Source organism: Mycteria americana, chromosome 7 (assembly GCF_035582795.1).
Source record: "Mycteria americana isolate JAX WOST 10 ecotype Jacksonville Zoo and Gardens chromosome 7, USCA_MyAme_1.0, whole genome shotgun sequence".
In the NCBI taxonomy this organism is placed as follows: domain Eukaryota; kingdom Metazoa; phylum Chordata; class Aves; order Ciconiiformes; family Ciconiidae; genus Mycteria; species Mycteria americana.
Genome location: NC_134371.1, coordinates 48,849,616 through 48,876,301, shown reverse-complemented (window position 1 = coordinate 48,876,301; position 26,686 = coordinate 48,849,616). Strand labels below are relative to the sequence as shown.

Sequence of the window (26,686 nt, the reverse complement as noted above, 5' to 3'; positions counted from 1 at the left end):
CAACAAAAAGTGTAATGTTAAAGTATGTTTGATGCCTCATATTATTTACATATAAAATGCAGTGCTTATCTGTCTTACAGGGTGATATTTTGACTTACCATTCAAATTAACCTTTATGCCTTCTGCCTTTTTCTTTATTGGTGTCTTCACTTGACTCGCTGCCTTTAAACTTGAGGCATTAAGGAACAAACATTTATGTGATGTAGTTTCATTTGACCTCCATAGAATTGCAGCATGGATGAACTGGCACAATCACTCCCAGAGGCCTCCAAGGTGCTACTGCAAAGCAAGTGAATAAAAACCATCAGTAACTAGCAGGGAATTGTAGGACATGCTGCAGTGATTACAGCCAATTTTCCACATCTGACCAATGACATTTCTTCAGTATGGGCTACAGTGTTTGTATGAGTGACCACTTACTTAAAGTTTAAAAAAAAAAAAAAAAGTAATTCCATCACTCATGCTGTAAAAATCAGAGGAAAACAACAACAATAACAACCAGTTAATCAAATTAGATAATGGAATTGTGCATGTGCTGGGAGCTTGCCAGTATTTATTCTGCCCAGGGAAAGGCCAAAATTTGGAATAATACTGATGAACCACCTCCACTTAATCTTTGTGACCTCCCTGACATTGTGGCCCGCAGTTGAGAAATGGCTTTCTAAAGCATCTGGTGGTAGCTTTTGTTAGAACAGGTTATTGCTTTCATCTGGCATGACATCTGGCTTCTGTATTTCAGAAGCAGTGGCTCCTTAGTCACATTTACAGAACATTTAGGCTCTGACTGTGAACGGTATTTAGGCATAAAATCCTTATCCTAATTGATGTCAGTAAGCAACACTGCCTGTGCTTTTGGAAATCCATTCCTTGTGATTTCAGATCTTCCTACAGTAAGTGAGCAAATTTTGACAGGGCTGTAAAGTAAAATTAAACTGATTATTTGCAATATTACTGTGTAATAGTGATCTACATGTGAAAGAAACATTGAATGCGAGAAATTAATGTCCTCTTAGGTGAATTTAAGTTTCTTCAGCTGCTTCTTCATTTCTTTCTTTTTTCAAGATGTACTTCAATTCTACGTTAACGGACTCCTCAAAACTTCTGAAACCACTCTTGGTCTTTGCTTTTATCATCTGTGGAATTATATGTGGTCTGACTCGTATCACCCAGTATAAGAATCATCCAGTTGATGTTTACTGTGGCTTTCTCATAGGAGGAGGAATTGCTCTCTATTTGGTAAATATAATATTCATGTAGTTAAGTTTTAGTAAATAAAACTGATAAGGCTGTAATAAGAGTATTGGTGTTTTTTAAGAAAACCTTTCATCATGGTCACATGCCATAATTAAAAATATAGTTAAAATGTGTTGAAGATGATGATGTTAGGGGTAATCACTTTAAAAATAAACAGGAAAAAGCAAATATGTATTTCAATTTAAAGTGCCATAACAGTGCACAAAGTGGTATTTAATCATCTGGCATTGTATACAGAAACAGGTCTAATATTATGTGCTTCATTAAATACTTAAAGATATTCATCTTTTCTACTCCACACTTACAAGCATAATGCAAAAAAAAAAATTGGATTAATCGGTATTTGTTGCCAGCCTGAATTTATATTGCCAACATTAGCTTTATCATCTCAAAAAAATGGTTGAATTAATATGCAGCAACTCAGCTGAGTAAATTGCTGAACCTGCAAGAAATCAAAGGCAATATTACACCCTTGTGATTCTTTGGAGCACTTGGGGAAATTATGCAGGGGAAATAGGATGCCCAAGCCAGGTTATTCCTCTGCTTTTCCTCTGTACTGGATTGAAACAGATGGAGCACCTTGGAAGGGTCCTGTAAGGGAGTATGTAGGATAGGCCTGTTTGTATCTGTCAGAAGGAAGCTCATCAAGCATTTGCTTTTGCTTGCTGCTCTCAGTATGTCTCCAACAGGACTGTTGCTGCCCTAGCTGTTCAGCACAGTGTCAAACTAGGTGCCTGTGAGCAATCAGGAACTTCTACTGACAACATTTTTGCTCCAGTCTGGGCAGGTGAACAGAAGAGTCTTAACAGCCAGTGGGATGTTTTTCACCCCCAAGAAGTCAATGATGAATTTTAGTATAATACTAAAATAAGTTCATATCCTATCCCCCTTTTTTCTGTGATAAGATAATCTAAGGTACATGCAGATGGTCTACGAAGGTGACCGGGGGAAAAATGGCTTTCACAGTGGCAGAAGAAACAGCAACCAGGGTGGAGAATAGAAACCTCACGAGCTACTAAAGTCAGTTTCTATGATTGCACTGTGAGCAGAAGGGCACTCTGTTGAGGATATTATTTCAAATGATTAAGCTGTTGTAGGCTCTCATAAATGGAACTGTTGTTCCCATGTTTGAAATCCACAAACAAGTATGCTCTTTGTTAGGTCTTCTCCATATACTGTTGCGTGACAGCATACATCAGAGAGTACATTGTCCTGGATACCCAGTAGCCAGTAAATCTGCCCTGAAAACTACACACCAATAAGAGGAAGGGGAGAGGAAATAATGTGAAACTACAAATAACTCTGACAGGAGTGTAAAGAACAAGTAACCTAAGTGATTGAGTCAGGCATTTGACCCTTTCATGGAATATTCTCTCTCAGTGGAGTCTTTTTAAAATGACAGCATTTTACAGTGAGTCTGCTGAATAAGAAAATGTTGTATAACTAAATCTTGTTACAGTTCTGCGCAGCTTGGAAAGCAATTGATTTAAAGTTGATAAATTGTTCTATCATGCAGATACTGTATTACACGGTTATTATGCAGTAGAAAGTGCAGAATCACAGGGCAGAGAACAGCTCAAGCTGTAACAAGATTCAGTAAACCAGAGCAGACAGTAGTGTAGCTGTAAAATAGCTTTGCCTAGAAGACTGCAAACATTTGTTATTTTCGTAACAAAACATTCTTTCTTCAGCTGTATCTGTTGCTTTATAAAATGAAGAAAACTGAAGGAGGCTAGATCTTTTCCTCAACTATTTATTGCCATGAACTATGTGCCCTAGTTATCCTATTGAGACTGCTTCATACTTATCTAGATGTACCAGATTGAGGACAGTATTTGGAATAAGGTTATACTGGTGAGGAAAGGAAAGTGAGCATACCCTGTCAGTTAAGCTGGACTAATTCTATCACTCACTATTTACTTAAAGGCAGAAGAATATAATTAAAAAACCTTAAAATGTCTCTTTTTTCCATAACTGATTGTTGATGCTTCTGTTCAAATATCAGGGCCTGTATGCTGTGGGGAACTTCTTACCAAGTGACGAGAATGTGTTTCACCCAAATTTCCACAGAGAACCTCTAAGGTCTTTGACAGACCTCAGTCAAGATGCCAACAGAATCCTGCCAGGTAAAAATGGTAGCAGCAGTGATGGCATTGTCTCTCACCGTACAGAAAGTATCCTGAATAGAAACCACAGAGATTCAGGGTCTCTGACCAATATCAAGAGAGCAAATGCTGATGTAGAAATAATAACACCACGAAGCCCAATGGGAAAGGAGAATATGGTTACTTTCAGCAACACTTTGCCACGAGTCAACACACCATCCTTGGAAGATCCAGCAAGACGAAATGCAACAATACACGCATCAATGGATTCTGCCCGTTCCAAACAGCTGCTTTCCCAGTGGAAGAACAAGAATGAAAATCGAAAGTTGTCACTGCAAGTAATAGAGACTGAATCTGGCCAGTCACCACCAAGGGCTATCGAAATGAGGTCAAGCTCAGAACCCTCCAGAGTGGGTGTAAATGGTGATCATCATGGCCCAACTAGCCAATACCTGAAAATTCAACCTGGCAGCGTACCAGGTTGTAACAACTCAGGTCTTTCTGGTGGGCCAAGAGTCTCTATTCAGTCACGTCCTGGCTCATCCCAGCTAGTGCATATTCCTGAAGAGACTCAGGAGAACGTGAACACATCGCCCAAAAGTAGTTCAGCTAGAGCTAAATGGCTGAAAGCTGCTGAGAAGAGTGTTGCATGTAGAAGCAATAGCCAGCCAAGAATCATGCAAGTAATAGCCATGTCTAAGCAGCAAGGAGTGCTTCAGGGCAGTCCAAAGAGTTCAGAGGGAAGCACAGTCACCTGTACAGGAGCTATCAGATATAAAACCTTGACAGACCATGAGCCAAGTAGCATTGTCAGAGTTGAGGCCCATCCAGAAAATAACAGACCTGTAATTCAGATGCCATCAGAAGGTGAAGGAAGTGGTTCTTGGAAATGGAAGGGTCCTGAAAAAGTCACCCTTCGTCAGACATATGAGCTAAATGATCTTAACAGAGACTCTGAGAGCTGTGACTCCTTAAAAGACAGTTATGGGTCAGGCGACAGGAAAAGGAGCAACATAGATAACAGTGACCATCACCATCATGGAATCACTACGATAAGAGTCACGCCAGTGGAGGGAAGTGAGATTGGCTCAGAGACTCTGTCCATTTCTTCTAGCCGGGACTCAACACTTCGAAGAAAAGGTAACATCATTTTAATCCCTGAGAGAGGGAGCAGTCCAGAGAACACCAGAAACATCTTCTATAAAGGCACATCCCCCACACGAGCATACAAGGAATGAGAGGAGACATATCAGCTGGTCCGAACCACCACAAAGTGAACACATCTTGACACAGGTTCTGCTCTCTTTGTTTTGAGCTGATATTTACCTTTGATGTGCCAAATTATTGACCAGCAGCCCAACTGTTGTTGAACACTGCTGATGTGCAATGTGCATGAGCCTGTGGAAAGCATGTGGTGGGGGGAAAAGCACAATGCCAGAACCTAACTAATGTGAAATGTTTTCATGCAACTTGTTTCTTCAGACTCAAAACATTTATCTGAGGGTGATGATGTCAATCAAAACAGTGGTCTTGAACATAGACACTTTATTTCCTGAATGTGCCAACTTTTTATTTTATTTATATTTGTGTCCAAAAGCAACTGAATTTTTCACAGCAAAGGCTGTATCAATGGTATATATTCACCTTTGCAGAATTTGCACCAAATCTTTAATACAGGATGGTGCTGATGATAACTTTACATGTTTTGAAAAATTGCATACTTATTAGACTCTACAAACACATGACATATTGATGTGCAGTTACTTTAAAAGTAATATTGCTAATACTATGATGATGCTGGCTGCATTCATTTAGCGTAGGAAATATTTACAGCTTTGTTATAGTGGATCTGTCACATTCAAAGATTGCAAAGGTTTTGTGTAGTCCTTTAAGATGTCTACTGCAACAAAAAATGTGTGGATGACATTCCATTAGAATGGAATAACTATCTATTTTGAATAGTTTTGCTGCTACTGCTCAACTTTTGTTTAAGAACAGGTGCTACTAATGAAGAGGCTGCTTCTTAGTGGGCTAACTTGTAGAATTGTTTTAAATTATGTTTTTTAAAGGGGTCTTTTAAAGTACTACAAGTAATTGAGATTTTACATTTTTTAAACCTCTTATTCTGTCCTTCAGCAACCCTTCCATTTTTCTATTAGTTTTTAACCATATAATGCAGGACACCAATAACTACAAGATGTACAAATGTGAAAGGTGAGCCATGAGTAAATAAAAATAAATGGCCGCTTTCCTGACCAGCTTCCAAGGAGACAGCAATTAATATCATAGCTCACACTTAGAAGCAGTCATTCACCTCACCTCACTAAGCATTAGCGTGCCACAAGAACAATCACAGGTTTCACCCCAATCACCATCATTTAGGGGATTTATGCTTCGCTTTAAAAATAGAATGCCTTGGTATTGCAGAATCACTGAATGAGTGTTGCATTGTGCCACTACTACCGTTCACCTCCCTTGAGACACCCTCCAGAGCCTTCTTAAGCATTATATTTTTTCCCACCACTGCCACTTAAGAATATGGGGGGTCTCTGCACCTGAGAGAACACAGATTATTTTAGGAAATTGAGCTTCAAATATAACAAAAGAACTTGCCTGCTAAAAATCTCCATTGCCAAAAATTTTTGAAAGGATAAGCTCTGAAAGGAAGAAGCATAGTATGTCCTGGGCATGCTAGAAGAAATGCCTCATTACATTTGGCTCTGACTTAAATAACTCAAACCATGAAGGAAGCCAGGGGCAGTGCCCACCCAGTGCAGTTCCTCATTCTCTCCTAGATTATTTCCACCTGAAAGAGAATTACTGTCAGACACCTCCCAGCTCCCCTGCTAGGAGGGGGAGGGAATGGCTTAGCAGTCCCCTCACTGAATAAGTAGTAGCAGATCAGGTCTGTTTCTCTGACTTCTTGAGGAGTGTTTTGCTCTAAGTCCTCTTCTGATTTAGGGTATCAGAGAACCAGATACATACTACATAGTCAGAACCTGTCTACAGACCCTACCCCACAGAACTCTGAGGAAAAGCCCACCCTACCCCAGCCAAGTAGGAGGTAGAAGGAAGAATCATCCCATCCCAGGAAGATAAATAGCACAACACACACACAGACAAAAAAGGACAAAAAAAAAAAGAAAACAACCCAAAAAAACAAAAACCAAAACCACACCACACCAAAAAACACACCAAACACACTCAAAACCAAAACAAAATCCCAAACCCAACCCCAGTCCTAAGTAATTTCAGAAGTATGAGGATGGTGTTTGCTAATCTGTATAGAAGAAGGGATTCAGAGTCAATGGAAAGCTTTATATACCTTCCCAGTTATACAGGTGCTCCAGGCTTAGCTGAGTGCTGTCAGCCAACCCTGTCAAGCAATGCTTCCCTCACCTGCCCATCACCCACTGCTGTGGAAGTGTTGGTCCTTAAGGAAATGACCACACTTTTCCTGCTAGTAATAGAAGATGACCCCATCATACATTTGATGATTGGGAGGAAGTATTCTGTAGGTTACATGTAAGAAGCTAACCAGTAGGGTTGCAGCATATTGTGTATGTTAAAGGCACAGTATGTTGAAGACACACTTTCAGGCACATTAGCTGGGAAGAATAATCACAGATGCCAGGGGAAAAAAAAAAAAAAAAGAGTAATTTTTTAGAAATATGTTCTCAGACTCTCGTATTTAGAAGTCAGGATTTGTTTTTTCTTTTTAAAAGGATGAATCTTTAGTTCTTGGTATTTAATATCAAATTTTGTACAAGGTTCCTAGGAATTACAAACACTTGGATTGTCATGAACAAAACCCTTTGGATTTAGTTTAGTCTAGGTACATGATAAAGCAGGTAGGATTAGCTTTACAGGAATGGGTAAGACACAATCACTGTTGGCCTATCAATGCAGGGAAATAAGATGCAATCATTTGTTAGTTTGTAAGTGCAGGGGAAAAGAACATAAGTAGATGAACCTGATAATAATGGAAAATTGAAATGGAGAATAATGGCAATAAAGTAAAGATTAGAAAATGTTCCCTCTGGCAATTTAGCTGTTTTGGAAACAGCAGGATTCCTGGTGGGAGTGTTTGTTCTTTATTCCTTGGTTTTAGTCAGATATATATTGGCATATGTGTTGCTTTTATTACTCTAAAACTTGCTGCATTATTTCAAGTGCAGTGTGATATTTTTCCTAAGGTTTCCTATTTCTTAACAAAAGATTTTAAAGCTCTTGTGTAATCATTGAAATTGTGTTCTTTACATAAATATTGATATATTCTTTTTTACTCAAAGTGCCAAAGGCTACTGTTTTTAATAATGGCTTATCAAATTATATTACATTAGAGAGCAGAAATGTAATAATATATACATTGGAACTCAGACCTCTGCATGTATATTTGATAAGGAGCCTTTTGTAAAATTACTCTTTGTTTACATTCCACTGATAACCTTAATTTAAAATTAATCAAATAAATGGACAGGTGACATCTTCTTAGTGTTCTGATTTTCTTACTTGCTAACAGGCACGAATTTCTTTGTTAGGCTGTGCTTTACTGAGAAAAGAAAATACTCAAAAATAAAATATGTTTTTAAATGAGAATTCTCTATATAAAGTATTGTGTTTAATAAAATGTTATGCAATGTTTTCAAATGGAAAAGAATTTGTAAATTGCTATAAATGTATTTTGTTAAATAAGTACAGATCAATGCTACTGTGTGAGTTTATTGTGCTAACATCATGAAAATAAAGATAAAATTCCTCATTGATGTTCAGTCATCTCTGTGATAAAGCAAAGTCGCATTCCCCCCCAAATTATTTTTCAATATTCAGTATCTCATGACACATAAAAGTGGTCATCAGTGGGAAACCACAAAACCTGGTGTAGTTGTAAGAAGTTATGAGGAACAGTGTCCAAACAAGCTTGTCTCTATCCAAAAAACATTTTACAAAAAAAGAAAGCAAGTGAATTGGGAACTTTAGGCCATGTGAGGACACATCTGCTAGATCATTCTGCAGGACCAGCTGCATTGCTAAGCTCCTAATGCCTCTAAACCACCTTGCTAGCCTTGGGTAGAGCTGCCAGACACAGTGATGCCCACCTTGGATTTGTGAATGAGAACAGGGCAGATGTCAGGAGCAAACCTGAGAGGAAGGGCTCTCCCCAGGGGAAGAAGTTAGGATGCAGGAGTCATCAGGTAACATATACCCTTTGCTGGCAATAGTGAAAAACATTACGCGTAGCAGTACACTGTCAAAAACACTGTCTTATCTAGAAGCCACACAAGGTAGGTAACAGCAAACACAGTCTCCAAGCCTGTCTTGAAACACCCTGAAACAGGGCAACAGCACGGCCCTAAGTGCCTGGAGTGGAAGGCACTGCTGTAGCTGAGGCATGCACGGACATTGCCAACAGCATAATGACCACAAGGACTACCAGGGCCCCTGCAATACATGGCAGCAAAGCATACTGACTCTAAGAAGCTTTCCCATGTGTGCCTGGGCCTTTGTGCAGCCTGCCACTTTGTAGTTGCATGTCCTTCTAGCAGGTGACCTGCCTCGGTGGAGTGGTGGAGAGGTTGGGCAGCTGATGGCACTGCTGGCTCCAGCCAGGCACTGCACTGCTGAGTGGTACAATAAGGTCATACATGTGCCGTGCTCCCAGCGAAGGCATGCTGGGGTTGACTGGTGTCACCCCAAGCTGTGGTGCAGATCTGGGTCACTTGGCAATCCCTGTCCCAGGACTTTCATGACAATTTAAGATGGGGGCCCTTGGGCAAAAGCAAATCGGAAAACAGTATGTTGTGTCTCAGAGAAAGGGAAGCGTATGTACAGTTGTGAAGTTCAGTCCCTCTGTGGTGACTGAAGGAGCTCTGCTTGTGGCTGGGCCTGCAGGATGTCCTGACCCCACTGCATGAGTAGCCAGTTTCAGGAGAGGCCTCTCCTTGGCCAGCAGCAGATGCTGGTGTAGCAGCAGGTTATCGTTACAGCAGACGACTGCCTTGAATGAGGCTGTGTGAAGCATGAGGGCTGGGGACTAAGGTTATGGTGTCCCACCCTCTAGGACACATATTGGTAGCCTGGGAAAGCTACAGGCAGCGATGGCCTAGGTATGGCTCAGAGAGACCCTGGGAAGGAGTGCAAGAGACCAAAACAGATCCTGCTAGGGTATGACTGCTGAAAGCTGACGTCTAATACAAATCTGATGAGTTCTCCTCTGGGAATGGCCCCTTCCATGACTACAAAGGGGCCTAGACAATTAGTTCAAACATTTTAAAAGGTGCATTTTAAACATCTAGTTTAAAGTTAGGTTAAAGTTAGGGTAAAAATGAAGTCCCCCTCTGAAGGGTATCTTTGATGTAGAGGTTATGCTGTAAAACTTGTTCTAAGATGAGAAATTACCTCTACTGACAAACCTTGTCTTATTCTCTTAGACCATTCTGGCTACAGCAACACTGTCACTAAAGTAAGATCCAGATTGATGACTGTCTCTACTCATGCAAAGGAGTTTTCAAAGGTATGAGTGATTAAACTGAAACTTAAATCTATTTTGTGCTGGATTTTAAAAGAGTTTCAGAGTTCTTGATATTAGAAGCCACATAAGACAAGATTGTACCGTAATCTGTTTGGTATAGATTTATGAAGACCTTTTATATGACAGATCAGTGCACAGCTAATTTGGCAGGAATGTTTTAAAGGCATTACAACCCTGGTTCATAAAATCATGAATAAAATATCTTCACAAACCTTATATCACAGATTGTATCAAGCATTGGACAAAACTAACAAGTGTCTCCATACTGCACATTCAAAATGAAAGTAAGGGAACTCCAGCTGCATACATGTGCATACACACACACACATAACACGAAGTTAACGTGTTCAAGCTTTCAAGTTAATGTTTCAAGGCTTTAGAAAGAGAAAGATAAACAGATAATTTAAACCAAGGAACAAATTGTGGCAAGGCTGCAAATACTCCCTCTAAAATTTTTCTGCTTTGCCAGCAGTAATCTCTTCAGGTATTCCAAATATGCATAAAGACATCATTTGGTTACACCTCCCGTAGAAGAAATCTGTTCCTCCAGTGGTTTGCCATAAAGGATAATAGGAAACTTGCACATTCCGTGGCTTTGCCAGCATAGCCCTGCTAAAAAAAAGAGCTAAGATGAGAAGTCATCCAGAACTCGAGCAAGTCTGCTCAGATGTAGAAAGCACCTCTTATGTTTGAGTAAAAAAAAGAAAAAAAAAAAACTTTTTTTTCTCCCCCCCGAAAAATCTCCCTACCTTCAAAGGCCAACTGTCATTCAGCTTTTTCGAACTGTATTACTTTTCCAGTGATGCTCAGAGAGAAATGAGAGTCATGGGGATTTGTGGATCTGTTAAGTCTCTGCAGCTACTAAATGATGCATAAGGGAAAGCTCTGCTCTCTCACCAAATCATTCAGAGGAGACTGGAGCATATCTGGGTGCAATGTGATCAACAGAATTTGATTCTTTTCCTATTTCTGTTCCTGCTTCAAACTGAGCTTGTTGATTACAATGCCTGTTCCTAGACTGTACTGGGGCCAGAAAACTAGCTCTGCTGAGAGAATAACATCACACAATTGGGAGCAATAGCTTTGCTATTTTTACCTGTAAAGTATATGACAATATAATAAATGCTTTGCAAATAATAGTCGTATTTGAATTTTCCCTAAAACTAGCTATAATGTTTTTTCAATTAGTACAGCCTATGTTTATCAAGGTCTTCAATATGCATTCTTTTGATGTTCTTTCATATACGTATTTATGTGATGTTCACTGCCTGAGCTACATAATTCACCCTGAGGGTCAGTCACCCTGGAACTTGTTTGCTTTTGACCAGAAGAGGTGTGGATACACTTAGCAGAGTGTCAGGTGTACACTTTTTTTAGCAGAGCATCATGAGGGGCTTAAAATCTGTTCCCAGGCCCAAAAGAACTATTAGCTAAAACCTTTTGCACCGTACCAGTTGCAGTCTCCTCCGGTACTTCTTATCTTTCTGTATAGCCTGAGACAATTATCTTCACTCTTATCGGAGAGGAGGGTTTTCACAGAATTGGTTCCAGCAACCTTTATCTCCCAACACTGAGAGTGCACCAGCCTGGCAGGGGAATAGTTGTTGGCTTTGGCCACTTCTAGGTTTTAGTTTCCTGAGAACTACCATGGGTTTGATGCCAAATTAATGCCTTGGTTACTACCAGTGACAATGAGGTTTCCACCTTTTAATAATGAGCAGAAAAACAGAAGAGAAGCACGTGGTTTAAATGATCAGAACAGCTAAGACTTTATATATCACATTCTGCTTGGTAATACAAAACAAAAATGCTGTGAGCTCTGTATGCCTAACAGATTGCAGACTTGTCTAATCTGCTAAACCAAGGCAGACCATTGGAAGAGGTTTCTCAAAATGCTTTCATTTTTAATGAGATTTATGAAAAAGTCCTCCTTTCACTAACCTTTTTTATGATGCAACTAGAAGAATTCAGATACAAGTTAGCAAAAAAAAAATCTTATAACTCACCCAAGAAAAGAAAATGAGTCAGGAGAAAGTTCTAACGATGAGCCAGGAGAAAGTTTAAGGTGCTTTCCAAAATGGAAGATTAAGCAGCACTTAACAAAGGACAAAATCATAATTTGTAAATTTGTACATGATGTTTATCAAGTGGAGTAGGCAGAAAATTAGTACAATCAGTGCTTTCTTAATCCCTCTTCAATTATTCATCAAATAATTGAAGAATGGGTCACTGTAAAACAATTAATTTCCTCCATAGTTAAGACTGAAAATATGCCTAGTTTATAAACCCCCCCGAACTCTTGTCATTGGGAAGGGGCAGGGGAGGAACCAAAGGAACTGATGAGAGCATATTTTAACTGTGAAGTGATACAAAAGCTATATGAATACTTTATGAGATTCAAGATTAAAAATTTGGAAAATTACAACAAGGAAGAAGGGTAGCTCATTCAACACTGGACATGGAACTAACACAACTGAAATACTTAAGAACTCGCGAGATAAGCATATTGCCAGGTCAAGCTCACAGACTGGATTTTTAGCAAGGATAGTGAGTTGGGCAGTAGCAGTTGTGTGCCACTAAGCAGTGTTAGACTGTATAAATGGCTTGTTGTTATAAAGAAAAACCTGTGGAGAGATATGGCAAGATATCTGCTGCCATAGAAACAAATGTAGCTGCTAGATATACTGCATCATTGCTACACTAAGGACAAACCATGGATCAGCAGTGTACCACGAGCTGCATCTAACTTGCTTTGTTCAATAAGAATTTAAAATCTGAAACAGATACATGATGATCATTATATAAAATACAACATAGCTGCACAGACTTGGCATACTTTCTAACAGGACTTAATAACTAGTGGAAAACAGGAGATGAAAAACTAAAAAATTAAGGATTAAATATCATTCAGAAGCTTTAATCTGATGTCCACAGTGCTTTGTATCCTCAGAAAAATGAAAAAAAGCTATAGTGCCTGATCCTTCATTTCTTATCCAGGCAATAGCCCTATAGCAGTTACAGGGTGGTTTACTTGTGCAGTTTTTGTACCTATTTTGAATGGAATGAAGTTCAAATTCCATATTCCTAATGCAAGACCATCTCTCCTATTCCAATCGATGGTACTTTCTTGTACATAAGGAATCCACCTGCCAGAACCATACACTACAACACTGCACATCTCTTCTTCTATTATAGCCAGTCTTGCACCAGTCTTTACAAGACTTACCAGCCTGTTTCACCTAAAGTGCAGCTGCTTTATGTGGAATCAATGAACTCTTTGAACAAATAAAAATAAGCCACTGTCTAAATCACTGCAGAAACTGGACTTTAAAGTTTACTTTTAGAAAAAATGATAATGACAACAGTTCAAGGCTGAAATGTTATTTCTGTATAGCCAGTATCTCATTATTCATGATTTTATAGTGAAGTGCAAATATATTTCTGCTTTAAAATTATAGCACCATGCAGCATTAGATTATCCAGAGAGAGTTTAGCATTGATATATAGCTGATACATTGAATTCTGAGACCACCTGATTCTCACTTCCTTAAAAGGATTTGACTACATGAAACAAATTAGTAGTACAATAACTTACAGGGAGAGATGTACTATCTGTTATGTGCATTATATTCAGGGCACAAAGATGACATTTGGTAGATGTTATAATGTCCTGCAACTGTGTTAATCTTTACTGAGTGCTGCCAGTTCCTTATAGAATTCTGATGATATCACTTAAATGGGAAAAAAATGATATGTTTGAAAATTATTCAGTTCTGCTCTCTTCTGTGAGACCAAAATAAGGTGATCCATTTAAATGCACTCCTACATGGATTTCACTGCATAATGGTACTCAGTGGCAGCAGCTTACACAGTAATGCTGCTTTGTATTAAAAAGCATGAATTGACCTTATGTAAGCTGCAGTAATTGTTTCCTGCATTAATGAAAAGATCTTTCATCTTTCCAGAACAGGAAATTCAATTGAATTAAGAAGCTATTAATCCAGAAGTTCAGATATTTGCAATGTTTACACATCTCTGGTACCAATACCATAGAAAAACCTATACAAGCAGAAGCCTCTGGATATGGATATCACAGATCTATCACATTAAGCATAAAAGTGTTGAAAGTACTTTCAGTCTATGTCTTTTTAAGAAGACATATACTTTCCAAATATGGAAGCAATACACATTTTCAGATGTTTTGCTGAGCATCCAGTTGATTCTGGTGACTCTTCACCTTGCTGAGAAAAGGACTGCCTTTTGGCTCAGTGGTATTGGTCTCTGGGAACATATTATGCCACATCGCTGGTGACTATATTGTCTCTCCACTGAACACAAAGTTCAAGTCTATGACTCTTCTGCTCCTAACTGCCTGAAAGGAGTCTTAAGAAAGAAAACTCTTCCATTTGGGTTGGCCTTGTTTTTGCCCCTTGAGAGTGCTTGGTATATAACAGAGTAATGAGTGCTAATTAAGATGAGACAAAAGGACAGAAGGTGTGTATACTGTATGCTGTTTCTTTTCAAACTGTCATCTATATCACCTCAAAAGAAAAAAAGGACGTAGTGGCTCTTGGGGCAGTGAAGACCCAGTTATAATGAACAAGATCCTTTAACTATCATACTGGATGTTAAAAATCTCTGCAACTCTGTATGTTAGCTAACATAATCACTGTTTTCAGGATCTGAATTCCACTGAATTGACTGGAACCAGATAAATCTGGGGAAAATGTATACTGTCAATTCAACCCAAGATTAAATAACCTCATATGCTGAAATCTGGCAGGGAATCTTCTAGCTGCTGCTACCACTTACAGCTCTGCCCAGGTAAGCAATCCTGACATGACATAAAGTCAAAATATGGCACACACATGGACACATATATGATTGATGGGTGGATTAAATTAATTTCTAAAAGATGAAAAAATAAAAAGAAACATTCCCTTGAAATGATCAGAATTATTTGATAACTGCCAGTAAGAAACCAGATGCACTATCCTTAGTATGACTATGTAGAACATGTGGATTCACACGGGCTCAGTGCAGCCCTGGCTCTCCTTTTTCCAGCATAAGTTGTCTGTGTGAGCGTTTGGTCTTTGAAAATTGTTAGCAATAAGAGCCTGGGAAATTACAAACCTGGGGTAGTAGTAGCAGGGGTCAGTAACTAACCAGCATGGAAATTGCTGACAAGCAACAGGACAAGGAGAACAGGGGAAGACAACGAGGTCTGGAAACCTTTGCTGTCTCCAGTTTCTTCCATTTTCCTTTAATGCTTTTAGAAAAGTGGAAATCCAGGTATTTTTTAAATTTTATACTACCTAGCACTCCTCACCAGAGCACTGATGCCATGTCCTAGTACCCTCCTTTCTTTTCTCACAAAAACTACAACTCCATACAGTAGGTTGTGTTTACCTATTTCTTCCTTTCACCGTATCATTACTTTTCTTTTTCCTTAGATTGCACATGTTCAGGGAAGCACAATCTCTCCTGGTGTTTGTCATTACACAGTCAGAAAGATAGTGATTGTATAGAGGGCCATAATATATATGTCAAAAAGTGACCCTAGAGGCTAATCTCTGCCAAGCATTTATGTGCTAAGCAGTCAGGACACCAGGGAAGGTACTGCATAACCCAACACAAACTGCTATACCACAGCCCATTGAGGCAGTATTGGGCCCTACTGTATTGGCAGTATGAATCACTGGCAGCATTATGCCCCTTTGTCTACAGAAACAAAAGCTGACACACACTCTTCTGGCAGGCTGATACTGCTTCAAGGTACCTATTTTTAATGCTCTCCATTCCTTCTCTCCCTACTAAGAAAGGACAAAAAGATTCTACGGAAGGGATGTGCAAGTAAGTGCAGTATCATCACATGTAGCTTTCAAAACAGGAGAGTGTCTTCCAAAGCAGATCAAATAATCAGCATTAACAAAACCATCAATGCAAGCAGGGGCTAATTATTAAGCCACACTAACAAATGAAAGCAGCAGCATTTCAGCTCTCCCCTTAGTGTTAAAATTCAGAACTTTGACGTGAGAAATGTTCTAGCTGGAACTTAGCAAATGTCCTAACCCTCTCCCTCACCAATCTGTCTTTCCTGCCCGTCAAATCCAATTGATTGACAGGCAATTTGTATGAGCCTTTATACTATATAAGCTCCAGTAATTCCTTCTTTTAGAAAGCCTTTCATTCCTGCTCGCTGTAAGAGGCAAAAAAAATGTGTCTGTGTGAAGGGAAAAAGTAGATTTGGCAGAAAGCAACCCATCAACTCCCATTAGCACTACTCTTGGGTATGGCAGCTGGGGTGGGCCAATGGCCATAACTAGCCACTTTCTCGTCATTTTACTTAACTTCTCAAGAGATAGTGATGACATCTTACTGGCCCAATTAGCATCTAAGTCTTGTCAGACTATCTTATCTCAGACTTAGTCAAGATTGTTTGGACAGATGAGGGTACGGAGCTAAAAAATACCGAGAATGACACATTTTATGACATGAATTGGTCATTTCTTCAAGGAAAAGGAAGGATTATGTCTCTCTTACCATTTCCCTAGCAACAGAGAAAATGAGGGGTTCTTTTTCATTTTTAGAAGAACCTTGATTTCAGGATTGCCGGAAAATAGAAGCATCTGCTTGTAACCAAGGCATCTTCTGAATAGCACAGGACTTTCAGTTAAAACCCTAAGAGCTTTTTAGACCTTATGTCATATTATGGCAATTATTTCAGATAAAAGAAAATTACAAAGCCTGAGGTATGGGAAGGCTTTCATCACACCATGTAGTGCTCATATTATAATCTCTCCCTAGGAGAAAACTTGCTTGACAAATACTATAAATAGGAGCCTACATAAGAGGATAAATAATTATTCATCTGCTGATAAATTCTGACAGATCATCTCTCCTGTGCAACTTGAGTGAAAGACCTAATCAGAAAGTCCTTGAACTGTTAATGGGCAAATAGCACTCTAAATCCAAACTACCTTGAAAAATACTGAAAACTTTAAAATGTTAATTTACATTTTTCTTGGTCAGTGAGGTAGCATCACTGAACACTAAGCATCATATTGACATAGGACTGTGGGGTTTTTTTTGTTTGCATGGGTTTTTTTACTTTTTCACCCTATTAATGTTTAGTAGTTATTTTCATTCCCACTAAATTCAGCCTAAGTTCTCAAGCATTGCTTTTTGTCAGGGAGGCTAGCCACTCTCTCAGTTGAGAGAAAGAGTTAAAATGAATCATAATTAATTCATTAAATCAATATATGAAAACAAAAATTTCTTAGCAACTGCTACATTTGTTCTTTTAGTCAGAGTCATTGTGTTGATTTCAAATGGACAAGCAGGTAATATTGGAGAAAAAAGCAAAAAATATTCTGCAACCTCCAACTATAATCCCATTATGTAATGATTGCTGGAGTCTCCAAACTAAGAATTTCAGCTAGTCTTGTTCCTTATAGAGGCTGAAGAAATTTTTAGGCAAGGCACTTGGATGACTATACAAGTATATGTCATTAAAAGGAACCTACAAATGGAAACACATACAATCTCCACAGCTTCTTTACTTCTGTCCTGCCAGTTTGCAGGGAGAGAAGGTGACTAGTGCAGAAGATGAATGAGAGAAATATTTCTCTTTTTCCGCCAGACTAATTATTTTTAGAATTGCTGTGTTGCTGACAGTTTGGGACCTGCTGTGATAGCAGATCTGAAAAATCAGAATAACACACCTCTAGCGTACAAAAGGATAATGATTTTTAAGAGATTTAAAAATACATGAATGCATAACAACCTGTCTTCCAAAAATGTTCCACTGAAGCCATGGCAAAAAAAAAAAAAAAAGTAATAAAGGTTTTAACCATGTGATATGGCCACATTTTTCAGATATTTATAGATATTTTGTGGAACAGCTTAGGGGTTTTTTTTTTCCCATTTTTTCCCATGAGATGAAACATTTAAAATAAAATTATAATTTTGAATATAGTTCATATTCAAAATGAACCCTCCATGCCAGATCTCTGAAGAATAATGATGCTAAAAATAAAACGTTACCAGGGAAACTGAATGGAACAGAAATTAGCAATAGGGCCTGATCTAAAGCCACTGAAATAAATGGGAACAGGATCAAACTACACTGAAGAAAATAAATCTGTGTTCCAGAATTTCCTTCTTTCACATCTTAGTGGTTTCTGTTCCATGTTTGTGAAGAAATCAGTTTGAGCTGAAATAACACATAACCTGTCAATAGAATACAGGTTCCTAAGATTCACTGTGCTGGCTACTGTGAATTCATCAACAGGAGCTTTTGCACGGGCATTTTTAAGAGGACTCTGGCCCATTTTTGCTCCCTTGTCCTTTAAGGCCACAGACAAGAAACAGGCAATAGACCTCAATTGAGGAAATACTAGAAAAGAGCAGAGAAGGAGACAATACAGCTGACTGCACGGGAAACCTGCAAGGCACATCTTAGCCTGGACTTTGCCTTGTGGAAGAAACGTGATGACAGGTGGCAGGCACAGGTAACATGGCATCCGAGAATGATGAAGTAGAATACATAGCTGGCTGATGGAGAAAAGGGGCCAACTGGCTGGATAACTGGCTCAGCAAGAACGCAGAAAAGGAAGTTACTTCATGGGAAGGAGGAATGAGAGTGAAGTCCAAGCTCCAGTGCTCAGGATGAGGCAGACACTGCAAAGGAAATTTGGTTGCAAAATGGTCTGGGTTTCCACATAAATATAAAGAAAGCAACAAGGATAAAAAGGCAAACTGGCTCAATTTGCTCTCAGAACTAAAAGGTATTGTCCTTGAGAACATTATTTACCAACTTTATTTTTGTGTCATTGACAGTTGCTGTTATTAATTACTTGGCTAATACTTCCTGGTCCTGGGGCCATAGGCCATAACTCTGCTTTTTTGGAGAGGGAGAACATAAAAAATGGGGAAAATCCCATTGAATAAAATCCACCTCACTTTGTTCCATCAGTAACAGAAAGGCACAGCTGAATGCTAATGCTCTCAGGACCACCAAAACTGTACTGTTACAGCACTAGGCCAAACATACAGATCTCATGCAAAAGTGTCTTTTGTTAAAAACCCTATCATTGTCTTATGACAAAGCCAAAAGCCCAGATGCAATCTTCATACGGGAACCACTCCACTAGCAGCCCAACAGACCAAATATTTGTACATGCAAGTAACATTATTGCAATCCATGGGAATTCTTATATAATTATGCCCACACTAATGTGATCAAGATTCTGTAATTTCACTCCTGACAGAGACCTGTTCTTGGATGCTATATTACTGCCTATAACTGGTTAGTTCTGTCTTTTTATTCAGTACTAGTTTTTGTAGTGGCATTTTGTTTTCCAGTGCTAAGAGTTTCTTACCAAGTCTGGTTTAACAATTCTTTCTTCCAGCAATATAGAAAATCTCAGAGTACCTTTTTTCACTACAGCTGATGAGGCTACTCTCTACATTCTTTCATGTAAATTTCTTAATTTACTAGCAGGGTAGTGGGGAAGGAGAGACAGGAAAAAAATCCTGTCAAGCAATTCAGCATTTCCTATTAAATCAAGAATGAGGTAGATTCTGCTCTTGTTTACATTGATACAATCACACTGACGTGTAGAGGGCTTTGTACAGGCAACGGCAGAGGAATACTTCAGCCATAAGTGTATTACTGTTAAAGTGACAAGCATGATTTTGCCAAAGTAGTCTGCCTGAGGACTTGTAGAGGAGTTAAATCACCTCTCTCTTCAGTGAAGAGAGAAGCAGGTACCCAATTATTTCTTAAATACAGTTTCAAACTCAAAACCAGACTTATTTCATGTAGATTTGCAGTAAGGTTTAATTTAAAGTGAGGGAGAATGTTGACATCTACAAAGCTGAAATAGATTTCCGATCCATTTCTTCGTAAGCAGCTCAAAGGCTGGTTTATCTCTGTGTTCCAAATTCCCCATTCCAAAGCCAATCTCCCATTTAGGAGTCAGGCCTGGACTTCCGTATAAGGTCAGTGCAATTATTGCAATTACAATCCTGCAACAGCAAAAGCTTTACTCTGTTAGTATCTCTGGTGATAAACCAAAACCAAAACACAGCTCCTGGCATGGCTTTTTTCAACTGTCTGAATGTCCTCATACAGGGAGGTGAACAAGACTCTCAATATCTGCTTAGCGCCAGCTGGCTACAAGAGGTCCCCAAGCCTGGCCTGCACTGCACTGATTTCCCCCTTAGCGTAAGAGCTAACAACTTGAGTCAGTTTTACATAACTAAAATTTCATCTGTTCTTTCACTTATATTAGCAACTCTTCCATCTTATCTTTCTAAACTCCTTCTGAGAAAGACAAAAGGTGGAAAATTATTCAGGATACATTTCATTAAGAGTCTAGATACTCTAATTTCAGCATACAGATACACACATTCATAAGGAGTATAGAGTCACCTACCACAAAGTAAAAATCCAAACTTCTCTATTTCTGAATAGGTTAGTCTGCTGCTATAAAATAGCCAATTGACTGTTTTCAGACAGAAGACATTACTTCAGGATTAAATTATTTACAGAGAAGTACAACGACTCCAGACTTGACATCTACATCCCACATTTGCTAATTTTAGCAGAAATCTCAAGCTTATTTCCTCACTTCACCCACAACTTCACTGTGGTATTGGTATCAGACATCTCTGCCACAATATCCATTCCTACTCAGTGATGGCAGAAAGGCTCCCCTATTTGCACTGTTGGTCCCCAACTGAAGAAATCTTAATGTCTACATCCTCCTTCAAAAGCGTGAAAGCTTAATATTTACCGAAGTAACTACCTAAATACCTGTCTGCCCTTGAGGATCACAGTGTAAAAGTCCTCTGCATCCCTAGACTTGTTGTAGATAAACCCTAGAAACAAAAACACCAAAGAAAATCTGTACTGTCTTTGACACTGACAGCTTCACAAAAACCAAGCCAGTCTGAACTCACAGAGGGCACACAGCCTGATAGGAGCACACTGCCACATATGAAAGCAGGCAAATTCCACATAGCAATGTCTATAGCACATTGCATCTTCAAAGCACTGGTGTAGCATAATTATTTGATCCTTGCAGTACAGTGGTAAGCTAAAAAAGCATCGTTATATCACTATATACATAATATATACATAATAAACAAGAAGAGTGAGCTATGAGGCTTGCTATGTTTACAGGGTCTTAGACGTCTGATCATTTAGTTTCTCTTCTGCAATTCAGAGGCTTACCTCTCACACAGGTATAATGTAGGCTGTACTTGGTATAAAAGTTAAAAAAAAATCCTGTACGACTGGCCACACAGTGGCTTCCTGCCACTGAACCCCACACTCTCTTATTTCCTCACCATTTAGGAACTTAGTGCCATGCTTTTTCAAGCCATTACTCATCAACTTAATGGTGGTATTCACTCTCCCAATAAAAAAAAAAAAGGGAGATGCAGAACTAACCACAGCAGATCATCAGGTAACACTGAAAAGTTTTAGGGAGTTTACCTAATTCAGAGTTCTGAATTCTGCTGGAGAAGTTGCTATAACCTGCTATACAGAGAACAGCAGCTTTAACTGGCAGTGCAGAAAGATATTGGCACATGACAAAAGTTTAAAGTAGCAGAAACTCAGTGCAACCTTTTCTGCAAATAAATTTTCCTTTTTGATGAAAATTCTAAAATTAATAGCTCCTTTCACCTAAAACAATCATTAAAATATAAGGAGGTAAAAAAAAAGTGAACTGGACAGAAACTTCTGGACTTAGCCTCATCCTCTTCTTTTCACTACCCAATCCTCCTGTGACACTTGCAAGAAATCTGCCAGTTTAAAGCCCTAAATTGGGACGGAGGAGAAAAAAAAAACAACAAAAAACCAAACAAACAAGAAAAAAAACCCTGTAGGAACATAGGTTTGAGGGAAAGCTGTAGGTCTTCAAGTCTAGGTTGCCTGCAAAAGCAAACACCCATGACATAAATGTCTAGTTTTGGCGTTTATGGTGTAGAAAAATTAAATGAAATACATTCAACATTATGCAGTGAGACACAATAAATATGAGAGAATGAGCACCGAGGTATAGTATGACAAGAAGCAGCAGCATCTGAGGCATCAGAGGAATAGACACTAATTTCCCATTCATGTAACTATAACATATAGATGCATCACAGGGCCAGTATTTTGGCATTGCTCATTAGCATTGCTGAACTCTCCAGGGTTACCTGCATTTGATTTGTCTGTGTCAAGGCTTACATTTGCACTTGGGTTTGCTTGTGAGCCATGAAACTCTGACCCTGCAGCTGGATTTCCACCAGAGGAACTCTGTGCATAGACAGGAACTCTGCAATGGCACAGAAACTTTGCCATAAAGATCCCTTTGCAGTTAAGTCCTTAAATTCTGAGCAAGTATGAGCAGAGTCTGTCTTATATTTGTATAACGAGTCTATGAACCTTATCAAGACTTCTAGGGGTTACTGTAGCATAGATATCTACTAAGCAGTAATAATTATTATGCTGTTATGTTTTTATTCTACTTCTCTTGGGTTATGCTTATTGAAGTCAGCTGCACTATTTCTATTTTCAACTTTCTTGAAGCTTTTAAAGATGTCACTACATTTTAAAGAAAGGAATCTTAATTCTCTTTCATGCATAAAGTACTCGGGTTTTTAAATTAGACACAATGAAGAAATTGTCAGCTGGAAAACAAAACTATCTGTCATTTCTATCAGATGGAATTTAGCAATTACTAAAGCAAATACACAAGAAAAAAACATCTAACATTAAAATCCAGAAGTACAAAATGTTTATTCCTCTTGCCCGAGTCACCTTACATTGGTCAAGTAGGAGGGTAGGAGTTTGCTCTTTTAAAAACATGATCTCACTCTTATGCGTCCGGGTTTGACTCATGATTCATGAAAATTTGGCTGTACTAAATCAACACCAACCATTCCAGCTGTAAGAATGAAGCCATGAGGAGTACTGAGAGATCGTGTGGAAATCCTCAAATCTCAAAATGTAAGTAGGTAAATCAGTATGAAAGAAGATCTGATTCAAAGTCCAGTGAAGTCAAAGGAAACAGCTTTTGAGAGGAATTTTGGATAAAGCTGTGTGAACTCAAGAAACCGGTTAGCTCAGTGATATTTTTGTCATCATGAATTGTTTGAATAGGAACCCAAATTAATTCTATACAATTATTGAGTGTCTGCATTTGCATTGTTGCAAACCTACACTTCTCATAGTGACTTTGAATTCTCAAGCTATGCTTGTCACTCAGTCACAAAAGTCTGAGAGTCCCCATCAGAACATCAGACACTGTTATGAATTAGTCATAGTGAAATATCTACCACTGAGCATTACAAATCCCATTGTGTTCTAAAGACTGGCTTGCATTAAAGCATCTCCACTATAGTCAGAGGGTGGGTTCAGCCAAGCAGCGACAAGGCTGAGAGCATGGTGACTGCTATAAAAATGAAAACCCCATCTCATAGCTTGTTTCTATAGTCATCACTGAGGAATATTATTCAGGGATTGGAGTCCTCTGTTGTTCCTCCTCCCATTCTTCTCCATGACTCCTTTTAGAAGATGTTGGGAAAAGCAGAAACGTATATTTCAGTGCAAATATTTGCTCAAGGGCATTGACCTCAACAGATTTGTTCAACACATGATGAAGTATGTACACAGGTATGGGGGCCAGAGCTAGGTTAATGCTAGCTCAGACAGGCATATCCATACTGTTGTTAGACTATCCAGTTATAGTGTGGACATACTGATATGTTTCTTAAAAAAATCCTCACCCTTAATCTGGAAATCTCTACTTGTTCAAAATAAAGGTATTCAAATAGCAGTCTATCTGACACCAATAAATACAGTATGAGTGAAAATCAAAGAACTGTCCCCCCTCTTGCATTTATAACCCTACTTGTATTTATAACCTCCTTCTCCCTGCTACATAACTTGCTTTTTTCCTTCCTTACTGTAATAAGAAGCAATGCTAACCTCTCTAAATCCATGGATTAAACCAGTGTACATTTGCCATGAAGAACTTTGGCAGAAATCCTTAGCACATGTAGTGGCTTATGTATTCATGACACCACACTGCAATGTTGGGCCTTTTTGGTAGTAAAAATTGTCACCACTCTCCAGAATTAAAAAGTAAAACTAGAGAAGGTCAGAATAGGTGAAGGATACAATAAAAATCCTGATTCAAATGTATGCCTCACCAGATGTAACTGCTTTGTCTAAGCCTAGAAAATACAAGTCTTGCAAACAGTATAAAATATTTGATTTTTTAAGAATCAAATCAGATAACAATGGCCAAATTAAGAATTAATTTATCCCAGCATAATCTGAAGTAACTTCAATGCAGTCACTGGAGCCCTACAAATGAGTGCTGTTACACCAGATTCATGCTCAATAATTCTGCGATCACTTTCGTTTAGTCACCTAACAAGTAAAATGATGCTGGCAGCTCTCTGAACATTATTTTCTGTAAAATGTTATTGATTTTTGTTTTCTGGAATCTAATAGAAAGGTTCACAATATAGGTGTTAATCAGTGATTTTTTTAATGGCTATTCATTTTACACACATTTTTGGTTCTTGGGCCAGATTTCTATATCCAACCCAAACACAGCTCAATATTATTGTTATTATTAATCATTTGTTCAGAGTTGTCATTGTGGGCTAAACCTTTTCAAGTTGATGTTCATGCACAAATTTGCAAACTCAAGGGTGGATTTTCATAATGCGTTATCGACAGCATTTGCATCTTCTGTGTAATTACTCTAGCTCAAATAAAAGGTAGGCGTAAGGACACCAGAGTACAATATTTTCCTTCCTTACCTTTTAAAATCTTTGTATTGGCTTTCAGCAGCGTAGATATTTTAAAATCAATTTAAATGTAATTGTTTTTGCAGAAACCCTATTTTAGATTTACAGACATAACCATTTACTTTGGCTTGCATACCAACTCCTTGGGAAGAGAAACAACAACAGGCGATTTATATCTCCCTTCTTCCACCTTTCTCTCCTGCACGTCACCAACACATCTCTCTGCCAGGAATCAAAGCCTGCATGATATCAGTTCAACACATTAAGTTAAATTAACAACAAAACAAAAATCCCAACTCCAAATTGGTCAATTCTGAGTCATGTACACATCAAAATGCTCAGTAGCTATGTTAATATAACTTATTTCCTAAGCATTATATATAGAATTATTACTACCAAAAAATAATTATTCACTACAAATGCCTCTTTGTCTTTACAGTATAGGCACTGGAGCCTGTTCAAAATTTTAAGACTACATGGACAGAGCTGGGGGAGGGAAAGGAATCTGAAGAACTTTGTCTCAGTTGCTGTGGTCCCACTTGTAAGAGACTGAAATGACAAGTTTGGGATGATTTAGATACATCCCTCTTTCAGAAAAAGTCAGACATTGAATACCAAGACGTTATATCTCCTCCAAGATTCTCATATAGCACAGCTGGTTGCAGTGGTGTCAGGAAGCTAAACATCGGATGACTACTTTCAAATGCAGATCCTTGTCTGCTCTTGAAAATTAATTAAGGCTGAATTTACAACTTTGAGGCAGGTCGCCTGCTACTGTGCCTGATTCTACAGAAATGAACTCAATGAGCCAGGTGGCATTGCTCACATTCCCCAAAAAAAGTCATGACACATTCTCCCTCTCCCCGCTGGGAGCCCAGTCTGATGTGCCCTACTTCTATGACCTGTTCTTAAAGAGGAAAATAAGGCTGGATCTAGGCCAGGTCCTCAAACTTTGAAATCAGTCAATAGTATTTTTTACTGAAAAGCCAGTGTTCTGTAACATCAAGTAAAAATAAAAGCTTGTATTGCAATTAAAAACAATAAGCTAATGAGGAGGTGGGCTTACAGTATTCTTAAAAGATTTTGAGGGACCGTAGGCTTTACAGTCTTAAATAAATAGACATTGTTGTAGGCAAGATCTTGAAAATAATAAAAGTAATCAAAGTAATAAAAGTAATATTTTATGTGGCTTGTATGTGTTGGTAACCTGATATACAGATGGAAGTTACCATTCAAAGGAAATGCCCTGCAGTCATCTGCAATATGCTGAAAGTGCAGAAGGGAAAACAGGCTGATGAAATTTTATAACTTCATTTCATTTGATACAGACTATGAATACCTGTAAAATAGCCATTTATACATATATACATTAGTTTCCCTGTCTAAATGTAAACTATGGGTCATTATCATTTTCTGTAGTCAGTCTTCTGTCATCACTGGGTGTTAAGGGCATTCATTTCCTCTCCTACATCTTTTCCATACATCTATCCGTACACCATACCTACATCTTTTCTTTTTTTTTTTTCTTCATTGTCTGCAGTGTGGGTCTAATCCACCAGTTTGAGAGGGTACTGGATTGTACCTTACACAAAGAATTTCAGCTTAGTGCAGTTTAAACAAAGATCTGAAAAATTTCCATGAGATGAAGCACCCACAATGCAACGGGGTACATCAGTACACTGAAGGTGATGGCATTGCATTGAACAAAGTCCACATAAAATAAGAATTTAGAGCAAGATTCAAAAGAAAGATGGCAATGGACAAAAGCAGATGCACTGGCTACAAAAAGTTAAACAATCATTAAATGAAAACCAGACAGTCTCACAGGTAAACTACTGTGCAACTTCATAGCTTCAAATAAACTGAAGCCTATTACTCTATCTTCATCCTTCCATCTTCCGTATATCTTTCATATCTGTCAAATAATGACCAAATAATTCCCTTTTACTGCCTATTAAGTCATTTTCTTCAG

The 26,686-nt window shown here is 38.5% G+C and overlaps 1 protein-coding gene and 1 long non-coding RNA gene across 3 annotated transcripts in view; one reads left to right on the top strand and one right to left on the bottom strand.

The window, feature by feature from the left end:
* The window catches only part of PLPPR4 (phospholipid phosphatase related 4), a 31,297-nt gene extending 26,377 nt beyond the window's left edge, over positions 1-4,920 (top strand). Inside the window, exons 6-7 of one of the 2 annotated variants that reach the window (XM_075509234.1) lie at positions 1,063-1,236; positions 3,260-4,920. In XM_075509234.1, coding sequence (XP_075365349.1) covers positions 1,063-1,236; positions 3,260-4,597 — 1,512 coding nt within the window. In that variant the 3' untranslated portion in view covers positions 4,598-4,920. The remainder of the gene's footprint in view (positions 1-1,062; positions 1,237-3,259) is intronic. The other variant, XM_075509236.1, reaches the window with a different exon arrangement.
* LOC142413191 (uncharacterized) lies at positions 259-22,171 on the bottom strand. The gene is made up of 3 exons (XR_012776693.1): positions 22,139-22,171; positions 20,694-20,778; positions 259-279 (listed from the first exon to the last, which is right to left on the bottom strand). It is a non-coding gene; the product is annotated as an uncharacterized LOC142413191 (long non-coding RNA).
* Positions 22,172-26,686: the final 4,515 nt, after the last annotated feature.